General features: G+C 48.1%; 1 protein-coding gene across 1 annotated transcript in view; it reads left to right on the top strand.

The window, feature by feature from the left end:
- Nucleotides 1-2,393: 2,393 nt before the first annotated feature.
- The window catches only part of LGI2 (leucine rich repeat LGI family member 2), a 30,020-nt gene continuing 18,733 nt past the window's right edge, over nucleotides 2,394-13,680 (top strand). Inside the window, exons 1-4 of the mRNA XM_080649076.1 lie at nucleotides 2,394-2,789; nucleotides 4,663-4,734; nucleotides 6,384-6,455; nucleotides 8,496-8,567. Coding sequence (XP_080505202.1) covers nucleotides 2,590-2,789; nucleotides 4,663-4,734; nucleotides 6,384-6,455; nucleotides 8,496-8,567 — 416 coding nt within the window. The 5' untranslated portion in view covers nucleotides 2,394-2,589. The remainder of the gene's footprint in view (nucleotides 2,790-4,662; nucleotides 4,735-6,383; nucleotides 6,456-8,495; nucleotides 8,568-13,680) is intronic.

The raw sequence follows: 13,680 nt of genomic DNA on the forward strand, positions 1-13,680 counted from the left end.
GCATTGCAGGACGTTTCACAGCATCCCTGGCCTCTACCCTAGATGCCAGTTGCACTTTTCTCACTGGGACAACCCAAAATATCTCCAGACATGGCCAAGTGTCACCCCTGATTGAGAGCCACCACGCTAGACTGTGTCCTGTCCTTGATTATAAAGAAGGCACACGGGTCAAGAAAACTCATCTCCTTTCATAACCCCTCCACCAACCCCTGCCGGTTCCCTGCAATCACAGAGGTTAGCTGAGCATGGCCCTTTCCACCCCATCACTCATAATTCTGAGCAGATACCGAGTATCTCCTGTGTGGCATCAGGTGCTTTACATTCTTGGTCACATTTAACCCCCCAAAGTGGGTACAACTATCTCTGTTTTACAGGTGAGGAGACGGAGGCTAAACAGGTCACAGCTTGCCTGTGATTACATAGTTAGTGAGAGGCATGTTGGGATGCTAACTCAAACCTGTCCAGTCCTGGGGGCGGAGAGCTTACCTTCCCCACCCTTCCTCCTCGCTCCACTCCAACACAGTGAGAACCAGATTCTCTTTCTTGGCCCAGCAGGAAGGTACTGCATTAGAGAAGCCTTGCCCTCTCCTTCCCAGGAGCCCACCCCTCTAAAAGCAGGCATATTTCAGGCGTGAAGCACACACATCCCTGCTTGTGGGTCCAAGTGCCTGCCGCCAGTCGCCCTATCCAGACTGTAGCCTGCATCCTCCGCCCCAGCGTTGGGCCTTGCTGAGTGAAGCATTTGATTCTCCCAGCTGTGGGATGCAAGCCAGCACAGCAGTGAGGCAGTTCTGGAGAAGGAGCCTCCTGGATCTGTCCTGGGGACTATGGGCAAGCTGAAAACATCTCTGAGCTCAATTTCCCATCCATAAAATGGGAAGTCCCACTCCTCAGGGAAGATGTGAGAATTAAATGATGATAAATGTAGACTGGTTCACATCGATGCTAGGTGCTGGATAAAGGCTTCCTGTAATGAAGATCCAGCTGCCTCCATTGTAGGTTACCTGCGACGAACTCACTTTCCATCCCTGAACCCCTTTGGTCAGTCTGTGACCCCGTGTACTGTGTGCAGTTACTTCTTTAGGGCCATCTGCCCAGTTAGACTTCCCTGAGGAGAGGGCCTGTCCCTTTGGGCCCTCCCACAATGGCCAGCCCAAGACACGCTCGTTCAGAATGATTGCTGAAGAAGGGATGGTAATGAGGATTCCTACAGTAACAGCCTTTTGCACCGGGTGCTGCCTTCCCTGGGTGTGTCTTAATGTAAGAAACCGTGTGCCTTGGTTAATAGTAGCCTGATGATGGTGCCCTGGGATTCCCCACTCTGAGCAGTTCGGGCTATTAGCCATCATTCTGGTTCTGCTTTGGCCATTTTCTTTGATTTCCCCAGGTGACAGTAGCTTGCGGTAATAAGATTCAAGCTCAGTGGAGCAAACATGCAGAATGCAAGAGGGTGGAGCTCAATAGGGCCTGGTTACCAGTTCCCATCCCAGGCTCCAGTCCCCATCTCTGCCCAGCCATTTACTCCTAAACTACCAGCCAGTTACGGGTGCTTTCTGTGCCTCAGTTTCCTCACCAGTAAAGGAAGGGTATTAATAGGAAAGATTAAATGAACAGCGCCTAGAATGCATCATGCACAAAATCTCTGTTAACAAGCACCCCAGTCCTTTAATTGGGGTGGGTGGGGTGCCAGAGAGCATGGAGCGAGGGGAAACTTTCTCTGCCTTTTTAGCTCTGTAGCAAGCAGCAGGCAGGCCCGGAGCGCACACTGCTGTGGCACGCTTTCTTTTCTCCATCCCTTCGGCAGGGAAGGTGGCTGGCTTCAGGGACCCCACGGTGTCCTGGGAATGACAGCCAGACCCCACTGCCCACCGCAAACGACAAGCGAAGCCATCCTGCCCAGCTCTGTGGCAGCATTCGTTTCATTTCTTTTTAAAAGCTGCTCAACATTCTGCACTCTTCAAAGCACCCAGGACGAAATCTCCCTTCCCAGCCTTCAAGCCAGTTCCCAGGCCCTCCTTTCCCCCCATCTGCCTTGGTCAGGTTTGGCCCGGCAAAGAGCAAAAAGAGCTGGTGGAGGGACTGCGGGCACCGATTCACACCGCCCCGCGGGCCCCAGGAGGTCTCCGTCCAAGTCCGGCCCCTCCCCTAAGGTTACCCAACTTTTTCCTCTTCCCGCAGCTCCCGGGGAGGGTTCGGGAGGGTCCGGAGGGGTGGTGGCCCGGGGCGCGGCGGGGGCGGGGGCGGGGCGCGGCCCCCTCTCCCTGGGGGCGGGCGCCCGCCCCACAGTCTTCATTGGCCAGAGCGGGCTGCGGGCGCTAGTGCTGATGTCAGGCGGGCGCGAGTGCGGCGGGCGCAGCGGCGGCCGCCCAGCAGCCCGGGCTCGGGTGGGGGGGCGCCGAGTGGGGGTGGCGGCCAGCATGCTGCTCGGCTGCGGCTCGGCCTCCCACACCCGCGGCGCCCTCGTCCTCGCCAGCAGCGGCGGCGGCGGCGGCGGAGCAGCGCGCGGCGCCCGGGTCTGCAGAGGCGCCGGGTCCGAGCGCGCGGCGCGGCGGCGGGGATCGGGGCCGGGGCGGGGACCGGGGACCCGGCATGGCGCTGCGGAGGGGCGGCGGCGGGGCGCCCGGGCTGCAGCTGCTGCTGCTGCTGAGCGCCGCGTGCCTAGTCCCGCCGAGCGCGCAGGTGAGGCGGCTGGCGCGCTGCCCCACCACTTGCAGCTGCACCAAGGAGTCCATCATCTGCGTGGGCTCTTCCTGGGTGCCCAGGGTCGTGCCGGGCGACATCAGCTCCTTGTGAGTCAGTGGGACCCCCCGAGCCCAGGGAGTTGGGACGGCGCACCCTGACCCCACTCCTTAGCGGGTTTCTCGGTATTTGGGTGGGGGCGCGCTGTGGGTGGAGTCTCAGGCCCTGGGGAGGATGGAGGGGACCGAGACGCAGAGTCTGGGAACCCGGACAAGTCCCTGTAGAAGTGCTTCTCCGAGTGTGGCCCGCGAGCCCCCTGAATGGGGACCCCCCTGGGGGAGATTGTGCCAGTGCAGATTCTGGGGCCCGCGTTGATTGCAGCAGGGGCTCTGGAGTGGGGCCTGGGGGTCTGCATGTGGCGTCCCCAGGGGATTCGGAGATGCACTAAAGTTTGAGAGGATGTGTGCGTGGGGGCGGGGGGGGGGCAGTGTTGTGTATGGGCATGCATATGCAGTGAGCGTGACTGGAGTGAGTGTACCCAGGAAGGGTGAGGCCTCGCTGTCCCACCTCAAGTCTGGGCTGCGGTTTACACGGCGGCCTCATCCCGACCTCTAACAGCTCAGGATGGGAAGAACTGAGTAAAGTCATACAGCCTCCGGAAGGGGGAGGAGGTGCCCCATGGGGCCTGGAAGAGGGGACACAGAGCTTGGAGAGTCTTGGGGCAGGTGGGGCACCCAGCCTCGTGGTCAGGTGCTGGAAGTCAGCCTGACTTCCTGCCTGGAGTCCACACCGGCTTCTCGCCCCCTCTCCGCACCACATATTCTATTGGCTGCTTTTTCAATGATGGAGGAGCTGATGGGAAAAGGCTCCACATCATTTACCCACCTACTAAGAGATGCTTTCAACCTGCCGGCACGTGGCCTCTCAAGCCGCATGACCAGCTCTCCTAATGGCTGTGAAGGGGCTCCCGGCGCTATCTTTCCTGCTGACATGACTCCCTGCTCGGGCCAAGGTGCTGGGGATGCCCACTCCACGCAGAGGCAGGGAGTTCCCAGGTGGAGCAGCTATGCTCAGGGCACTTCCTCCTGCACTACACTGCCCTGCCTCCTCCCCTGGGCAAGGCACAGAGGCCTGGACCCGGGAGTGAAGGGCTTCCTGTTTGCATTTCTAGAAAGTTAGGAGTCTGGCTGGCAGGCAAAAGAGGGCCTTTTTGGTTCCTCATATTGCTAAATCGGGTGACATGGAGGATCCCAGAAATTAGAATTCCCCTTGTTAAATCCTTCAGACCAGCAGCTGCTTAATCTATCTGCATGCCAACTGAAAGTCATTCTGAAATCATGTGCTGAGGTCCTGCTGTGGCCAGAAAGGATGGAGGGGGGGGGGGGCGCTCATGGCAATAATAGAGCCAAGCCTCTTGCACCCCCCCCCCCATTAACCATTAAATCTGGCAGATGGCATTGCCTCCCACTGCACATCCAAGTTCAGGTGTCTCAGAGTTTCCCCCCAAGGCTTTCACGGTGCATTTAATCAGAAGTGGCTTCGAGTGTCTTTCAGAGCTGGGCTCCCAAGGGGAATGCTTAATGCTACTCTGGAGTTTCGTGGGCCAACATGAACGCTGTGTCTATACAAACAGAATCATGGGCAGAGGTGAAGTAATTATCCATTTGCAGCCAGGGCCTCCTGTAGTAGAGAAAAAGGAAGCAGGGGGATTGAGTTAAACTGGCTGAGCTAATGTCTGTGGAAGGAGCTAGTCTGGTGGTAAAGGTTTCTGTTATTCAGACTGGTTTTCATATCGATCCAGTTCATTGGGACATGAACTTGACTTGCCTTGTTCCTACCCCGAGAAGCCCCGGGCCAGCGGTTTTAAGACTCATTCCTGAGTGGAGGCGTTCGCAGTACAGGTGGAGGGTAAGGCTGACTGCCCATCCTGCCCAGAACTTCTCAAACCGCCCAGGCCTTGTTTTGTTCCTCACTTGCCTGCAGGAGCCTGGTAAATGGGACGTTCTCCGAGATCAAGGACCGAATGTTTTCCCATCTGCCTTCCTTGCAGCTGCTGTGAGTATGGCAAGTTCTCCCTGAAAGTGGGGGTCCGCTGAGGTGTGGTCCTGGGAGGAGCAATCTCTGCGTCTTTGGTATCAATTCTTCCCAAGATGCTCAAGCTCATGAGTAAATCACGGCTGGTTCTTGTGGTAACATGGGCTTGATAACTCGTGTGGTGTTCCCATCAAGCTCGGTCTGAAGGCTCTTAGCTCAGTGTCCTGTCCTTTGGGCACAAGGATTTGATTGTAGCTCCCAGCCCACACATCTGGCAACTAGGAATGTGAGTCCATGGAATTTTGACTAGAGTTTCACCTAAATCAGTGGTCGGCAAACTCATTAGTCAACAGCGTGAGCCACATGTAGCTCGCGAGCTGCAGTTTGCTGACCACTGACCTAAATGAACTGTTTTTCTCGCTTTAAGAGAAAACCTACAGTTTAATTCTTAATGTTACTCTGGAAATAGCAGTATTTCTAGTTGACTGAGTACATAAACTGTTGGGAAGCATACTATGCATTTATATGAAAAATTTTATTTAATCATCCTATTATCCTGACAAGAAGGGTATCTTTATTTTCCCATTTGACAGATGAGAAAATTGAGGCTCAGAGAAGTTAGGTAACTTGCTCAAAATCACAGCCAGGATTCTAACCCACACTCAGAACTGTTCTACATCCCAGCCCCTCTTGGCGAGTGCCTATGTCCTGCCCTGTTGCCCAGGTCAGTTCATGTTTGCTAATGGAAAGAGATGTCCAGAAAGCAACCTTCAAAAGCAAATCATTGACAGGCAAAGTCATGAGTACATAGCACACTCTCTGTGTATGTATTGGGTTCTTAAACTTGAGATGAATCAAAAGCAATATACTACAGAAAAACATGAAGAAATGGAATATGGATCACTACTCATCCTAAGTTGACTGATTGTTGATCTTTTTGTTCTTGAAATGTTATGTACCTACTCATAACATTAAATTCTGAAATTTCTTAATAACTCTAGTTCTATTAAAATATACTTTCCATAAATAGAAATACAGTTTTACCCAATAGACGTAAGTGGTAACTATCTATTATTCCATATAAACTTTTACCAAGGAGACTTAGGTGTGACTCATAAAAAACTATTGGTGCTAAAGAGTATTCTGAAGACTTCCCAAACTTTTTTTTATTATTATTTCTCATGGGAATGTATAATATAGTAGAAAGGTTTCTATTTATTTATTTATTTATTTATTTATTTATGTCTCAGCTGTGTTACTTTGGTGAAGTCTCTTAACTTCTCTGGGCTCAGATTTCTCTAAAAATGGAGTTGGATTAACTCCCTTTAGATCTCTACTTCCATGATTGCTAGTGTATCATTGAGCATTCATTGGCTATTTAGTTGTGCTGGCTTTAGAATGCTCTGAAATAACAGCTCGCAGGGTCTCCTCTGAGACCCAAAGGGGAGAAAGGGTAGAGTAATGGGAGTGACCAGAAAATCTAGCCAAAGAGAATCCACTTGCTGTTTTCTATCAGCATCTGCCAGTTGGGTTGTGCATCTAATGAGCCAGTTTTAGGCTGAGAAGAACCCATATTTGCTCATGGCTCAGGACATAGGGAAAGAAACAAATGCTTCACCATGGGACTCCAGGTTTACATCTCTGCATTGAAACCTGTCCTTTCTTTTCAGATTGCTGAATTCTAACTCATTTACAGTCATCCGCGATGATGCTTTTGCTGGACTCTTTCATCTCGAATACCTGTAAGTGCTGTGCTTTGTCTGTTTGCTGAGCATTTGGTCCGTCAGTACAATTGCTCTATTGCTTTCCAAGCCAAACAGCATCTCTTACAGAACTTGGGGGTGGATAAAACCCCACTCCCTTTCCAGCGCTGACCTTTTATAGTTCACTTGTGTATAAACATGCTGGGACAGGAGGAGGCTGGGGACAAAGAGGGGGAAAGGAAACAAAGAAGGAAAGATATCCATTCATTCTCTGCTGACATTTAATTTGCCATGTAGTAAGCACAATTGGAAATTGTGTTGGATATTTTTACCTCTCATAACGAGGCATGGATTTGCTGATCAGCCAGAAAGGATTCTGAGGGTTACTTAGTTTTAAATAAAGTCTCCCTATATGGGAATACAATGTCATGTTTTTAATTCAGCTGGCCTATGTCCTGTGTGCAGTATCCCCTGGGAGCTGCTGACAAGGGTCTAATTTTCTTTTTTCTGCTTTCAAGAATGATTATTTTTCCCTTTTCTGAGGTGCTGTTTCCCCCCCAGCAATGAGCTTTGCTCTCTCTCTGATTTCTGCCTTTGCCCCGCTCTGATGTCTTTTTTTCCGCTTAAATTCTTTCATCCTTGTCTTGTGTAACTTTGTAATAACATTAATCCTGTTATCTGATGGGATTTCCTTACTTGGCATTCAGAGGTGTTTTTAAAGCCTTGTCTCTGCTTTCTTATCTGAGGTGAGCAGGTAGATGTTTGAATTCCGAACACATCCTAGGTCTAAGGAAGCTCTCTGCTGATGTTATGGCCTCAGGAAGGATGTTTCTGGAGTTGTTTCTCCAGATGCACATACTATGTGTGCTCTCAGGACATTGTACTAGCATGCTTCACATGGAAGACAGGTGGGACGGCAGCACTGAGTCCAGCTAGGGTCTCTCAAAGCATGTGAGCACGCCATACAAGGAGTGAATGGGAAGCTACCAGTTTTCTCCTATGAGCAGTTCATCTGAGTGTCAAGGTGATTGAGGAGGAGGTCAGCTTAGTTGAAGTCTATCATGGAATAGACCCCTGATCTTTAAAAAGCAGGCATGGGGATGTTCTCAGTGCAAGAATCAAGAACTATTTCATTAACGAATGGCATCGTGTGCAAAGCCTCTCCCTTGGACCATCTCATCAAAGACCCTCTTCCATTTGATGAAATGTGATGCCTTAAACCAGGGGTGGGGAACCTTTTTTCTGCCAAGGGACATTTGGATCTGTACAACATCATTCAAGGTCCACACAAAATTATCAACTTAAAAATGAGCCTGTTATATTTGGTCAAACCTTGAATTAACTCACCCCTAATGCCTTGGCAGAGCCAGACCACATAATTTCGAGGGCCTTATATGATGCTCCCCACCCCTGCCTTAAACTAAGCTGTAGGTCTCTATGGCCCGAGGGCATAGTTGTAGTGCCTCTATTTCTCACCAAGATTTTACAGCATGGCCAGAGTTATTATTAATGCCGGATCCTAGCTCAAGCCCCGAGCCGTTTCAGCGCAGAGAAAGAAGTTTGGCCCACATTCAGTGTCATTATACTTCCCACTTCCCTGTGCCTTCGAGATCTTGAGAGGACCCTGCCTCGTCACCGACTTGTTCTGAGATTAGACCGTGTAGGACATGATGAACTCAAGAGTTTGCCAGAAGCCAAGCTTAATGGGACTCTCCCTCAGCAAGAACTTGAATAAGGAGATGTGAAACAGCGGGCTCTCCTCAAGGGACAAAGATGGTAACAGAAGTAGGAGTAGCCAGGCGGTGAAATGTAAGAAGGGTTGATGTCTGGGAACATCCCAGGCCTGCAGAGATTTGAACGTTCTGGCCTTGGTCCAGTGCTTTCTTCTTTTCCCCCCAAACATGTTTCTATGCATGTTGCCAACTCTGAATTTGAAGACGTTTGTGCTGCTTCTGGAGAGAGTGCAGAACAAACACTTGTGTCCATGTTTCAGATTTTGTTTCAAAAGCATGCCAATATAACTTCCCAGAGCTGTTAAGCTGAGAAAGTTCCGTTTACTTATACTGCTGTTCTCCTTAGGTTCATCGAAGGGAACAAAATAGAAACGATTTCAAGAAATGCCTTCCGTGGCCTCCGTGACCTGACTCACCTGTAAGTCCTATGAAAAGTGTTGTCAATCTTTCAAGGTGCAAAATAAGATTCCCTTCCTGGTGCCTCTCTTTTTCTTGACTGTTTTGTCCATATTGTAACATCCTCGGAATGAAACTAATTTCCAGGTTGCCCTAAAGGTTTCTATATTATGGGCCAATCACCAGTCCACGAAAATAAAGACACACTTGTCTTGATTACCTTTTCCATCACTCTGGATTGTTGTCATGGACCACATGACTGCATGTCAAGTAGGGAGCACTCTGCTTCCAGGGGGCTATGTATGTGAGTGACGGAGGAGATGGGGAGGAAACTGACGTGTATTGTGCACCTACTCTGTGCCAGGCACAGGGCTGGGTGCTTAGTGAGCCTTCTTCTCATTTTTCAAGATAATCTGTGAGTCCCCATTTTACAGATTTAGGAACTGACACGTATGGACTCATAGAAGAAGGTTGAATGCAGGGTCAGAATTAGGACAAAGTGGAATAGAGACATTTTCTGTGGTTCCTCAAATTTGAATGCAAATAGCTTTTTCTTTTACATTGGATTAATCGGCAGCTTAAGCTAAGCTCTCTGGGATTTTTAATAGCTTTCTGGAGAAAAAAATTCAACAAATTGATTTGAATTGGCATATCAGAATGAAGCAAGTGCACACACTTAACCAATGTGGAAAACTGGAAAAAATAGGGACCGCATTTATGAAAATGTAAAGATAGCCATTATCTTGGTAGGAGCCATTTATTAGCCAGGATGGATATTTTGTGCCTGAGTAAGATACTATGTCTCATCTCCATAGTCAGGTCATGTGTGGTAAAAAGAGAAGTGAGAAAATGGGAGGGCTTTGACTGGGGTGTTGGGCAAGAGTGGTAATATCCTTCGCGTGTATCACCCTGCCTGATACAGCATCTGAAGAGTTTACATCAAACCCCGATGTAGGCAAAAGTGTCTGTCCCCGGGCTCAGGGAGCACTTGGTTCTGGAATCCTACCAAGCAGAAGCTCTGCCTGAGTTCAGGCTAACAGAGTAAGGAGATGAGGGAGCCGAGTGGGAGGTCCAAACATCCGGATCAGCACAGTCATCCTGCAGAGCATCTGACTCCTGTTGGCATAATTACTCCAGGTTTTCTTTTCTTCCTGTAAACATCTTGATTTCTCTCCCCAGCAAATTCAACCTACATGCCCAATCCCTACATTCCTGTAGAGTCACATAGACTTGGGTTCAATCTCAAGGCCATCATTTGTTACTGTTGCTTAGCCTTTTTGAGCCTGTTTCCTCATCCTTAATATGGGGATGATGATACTGACCCCAGAGGATTGTCGCACATGGAGGTTAATGCTTGCTTACACAGCATCCAGCCCATCACCCAGGTAAATGCTCCAGGTATGATTGGCATTGATATCATTGTCATCATCATCATCATCATCATCATCATCAACAACCTCATTCCCTTCCTCCAATCTTTAAGAAGTCTCAATTTTCTCCCTGGAATGCTGAGTAGCCTTGGCAGTTTGCGTGGCCAGACAGAGTCTGCTAAGTAGACAGCTGTGGGCATCTGAGAGGAACAGCTGTGGGTCAGATAAACCAGTTCCCAGAAGTCAGGAATGAGGGGCTTTGTTCTGAGCAAAGACTCTGGGCAGATTGTGAACCTAAAGCAAAGCCCATGAGACTGAGTTAGCCCAGATGTCAACTTTCATTTGACCAGTTGGCTATGGTCCTTGGTCTGAAGAACGTATAGGTACTGTACGTGTATATTTGCATAGCTTTTACATGGGTGTATGGACTTCTCTACATGTGTCTATACACTGAGTGGCCAGATTATTATGATCTCTGAACACATAATAATCTGGACACTCAATGTATATCTTATATAATACAAGGCTAATATGCAAGTTGTCCCCTCGACCAGGAGTTCGACCAGCAGACAGCCAACCACCCATGTCCCCTCCCCCTGGCCAGGCTGCCGGACCCCACCCATGCACGAATTCATGCACCAGGCCTCTAATACACACACACACACACACACACACACACACACACACTGAGATCATAATAATCTGGCCACTCAGTGTATAACTGCGTTTGTGTGTGCATGCTTGTGCATCTGCACATATGACCATATGTATATATCAGATGTACATATGTGTATGAGGCACCTCCTTCTCTGTGTGAAATGCAGAGGGAACAAAGGAATCCTCTGCTTGGGCCCAGAGTGCATCGGGTGCACTAATACACCCATCCCAGCTTGTACTGCCACCTGACAGTCAAGCCCACCAGGCGCCCTCTATCCCCAGCTCTTCAACCTCATTTCCCTAAATGTCCTCGGAACACCGGGCTCTCAGGGGGCTCCCATGCATACCCAACTCATCCCATCCCTGGGCTTTCCTTCTCATCCTTTCTCTGGCCTTGGGTGCTCTTTCTTCTGCCCACGGTCTCCTGGGATCTGCTTCTTCTTCAAAGTCCAGATTAAGTTCTATCTCCCACGTGGAGCCATGTGGGTCTCCCCTTCACGTCTCCTGTAGCCCCCCTATTGGCTCCACACACCGAGCACCTTACTGTAGACTCGGGCCACACTGGTTGGTGCAATTCCATGGTGTTAGTTTTATCTCCCAGCAGCAGTGAGAGCTCCCTGAGGGGAGGGCCCGTGAGGATCTTGCATTGGCTGTGTTCTTCGTCCAGCATCTAGCACAGGGCTAAGCCAGCAGGACATCCTTTCAGATTCACTGGTTGACCAGGGGGTTCCTTACTGAGCTGGATTTTCCATGTGGACTCTACTTCTGGGCAAGTCAGGTGGACTCCTCTGGGCTGGAGGTGCGTGTAGTCATTAAAGCATTTAGTACATTGTTTAAGAATGAACGGGTCCTTCCATTTCCCCACTTCTTTTTGTAAACTCTGAGCAAAGATCACATGTCAGCTCTCTAAAGTTCACTCCCGTGATGAAGGAAATCACTGTCTGGAATTTGCTTGTTTAAGTATCTGATTTTTGTCCTTTATAAACTTCTCCAACACCTGCAGGGTCACATTTTCATGTAAAGAAACACGGGTCAGGTTTCAGGGCCCTGAAGGAGTGGTGCCAATCTGTAAGTAAAATCGTCTCCAGCAGTCTGTAAAGCCCAAGGGACAGGTTGCTGTTAAGTAGTTTTAGAAATGAAGTAAGTGCCATGAATTTGTAGATAAAATGAAGTGGAAAGTGAGATGTTATGCACTGAGTGTGAGTGGGGTGGATGGTCCATCTCAATAATTCAGCTTCTGAAATCCAAATTGAACGCTTGGAACAGTTGCTGAATAGTCTGCTTTTTTTGGCCTCAAATATCCCGTATATTCTTATCACTTCAATACCATACAGTTCAAGTAGAAAAAAAAAATTAGCTGAAAAATTCCCCTTTAATTAGCTAAAAAAAGATGTTACTTTACATTTTCAGGTAAGGTGACCATCAACCAGAAAAAAATCAAAACAAACATGTTCTTTTTCAATGTCAGAAAGCTATTCTAAAGTATGTTCAGTCTGATTACATATTCAGTCTATTTTCCAACATCTTTAAAAATGTACAGATATTAGGAAATGAAGGTTAAACAAATACAAGAAATGGTATTTTAATCCATTTGTGGTTACCTAAATGGGAAGGGGTATCCCCATATTCTGTTAGTATCTTGAAGCTGGAATGGTTGGTTAAAATGGGCTCAAAGGCCCTAGCCAGTTTGGCTCAGTGAATAAAGTGCCAGCCTGCAGACTGAAGGGTCCCATCTTTGATTCCGGTCAAGGGTATATGCCCAGGTTGCAGGCTCAATCCCCAGCATGGGGCGTTCAGGAGGCAGCCGATCAATGATTCTTTCTCATCATTTATGTTTCTATCTCTCTCTCCCTCGCCCTTCCTCTCTGAAATCAATAAAAATATATTTAAAAAAAAAAGAAAACAGCCGAAACCGGTTTGGCTCAGTGGATAGAGCGTCGGCCTACGGACTGAAGTGTCCCGGGTTCGATTCCGGTCAAGGGCAAGTACCTTGGTTGCAGGCACATCCCAGTAGGGGGTGTGCAGGAGGCAGCTGATCGATGTTTCTCTCTCATCGATGTTTCTATCTCTCCCTTCCTCTCTGAAATAAATAAAAATATATTTTTTAAAAAAGAAAACATGGAACATTTTAAAAAATGGGCTCAAAACTTTCTATTCTAGTTGAGTCTAAGGAGGACATGCATTTCTTTAATTCCTCTTTCTGGGATGGGTCATTATGATGCTACAGAAGATTAATTTCATATATGTTTACATACATATTTCATATGTAAATATATATACATATATATTTGGTGATGAATTGCCTACATGTTTCTCAGTTATGGTTTTGCTATTTGTACTCATGTGTAAAAGAAAAAAAAGTAGCCATTAGTTTCTTGGCTGACTCATATTAGAACACAAAGCCTGGGGGAAATCACAGACTCGATGTACATCGTTTCAACACCCAGCATCTTTCAACGTCAGCAGCCCAGCCCCATGACATTCATCTTTAACAGGATGGTGACAGGGCACTGCAGAATCCTGAATCATCTGAGAAAGAGTAGATGGTGCTCATTCAGAGTCTTCTTCTGGAAGAGGGGAAGTGGGGGCTAAGATGTTTTAGAAAGTTCTTAAAAACTAACAGCAAAAATGCAGAATAGTTTCTGGTCAACCGTTGTTAATGAGAAAACAAAATCAATCACCATCATTCATTCCCTAAATGGGGTTCGTTGAGGTTTAATATTATTGTCAGGGTTAGAGCTGAGGGTCTTGCATATTTACTGAGTCCTTTCTTAGAGTGACAAGTGATAGAATTCACTTAAATGGACCACTAGGGAACTTCTTGGTATACGACTGTCCATCCCTTTTTTAAAAAATCATTGTCATTTTAGTGCATAATTCATTCAACAAAGATTTACTGAGTACCTGCTATATGCCAGGCCATGTTCTATGAGCTGATGATACAGATGTGGACAAACAGACAACTCTTTTCTCATGTTGCTTATGTATAGGATGAATACACAGTCAATAAACAAGTAGATAAATAAAATGTATAGTATGTCAAGTAACAGTCGTGCAATGAGGAACATAGCAGGGGAGGGAGATGTGTGGAGGTCAGGGAAGGTGGTG

The sequence above is a fragment of the Plecotus auritus genome, assembly GCF_963455305.1.
Source record: "Plecotus auritus genome assembly, chromosome: 1".
NCBI lineage: Eukaryota > Metazoa > Chordata > Mammalia > Chiroptera > Vespertilionidae > Plecotus > Plecotus auritus.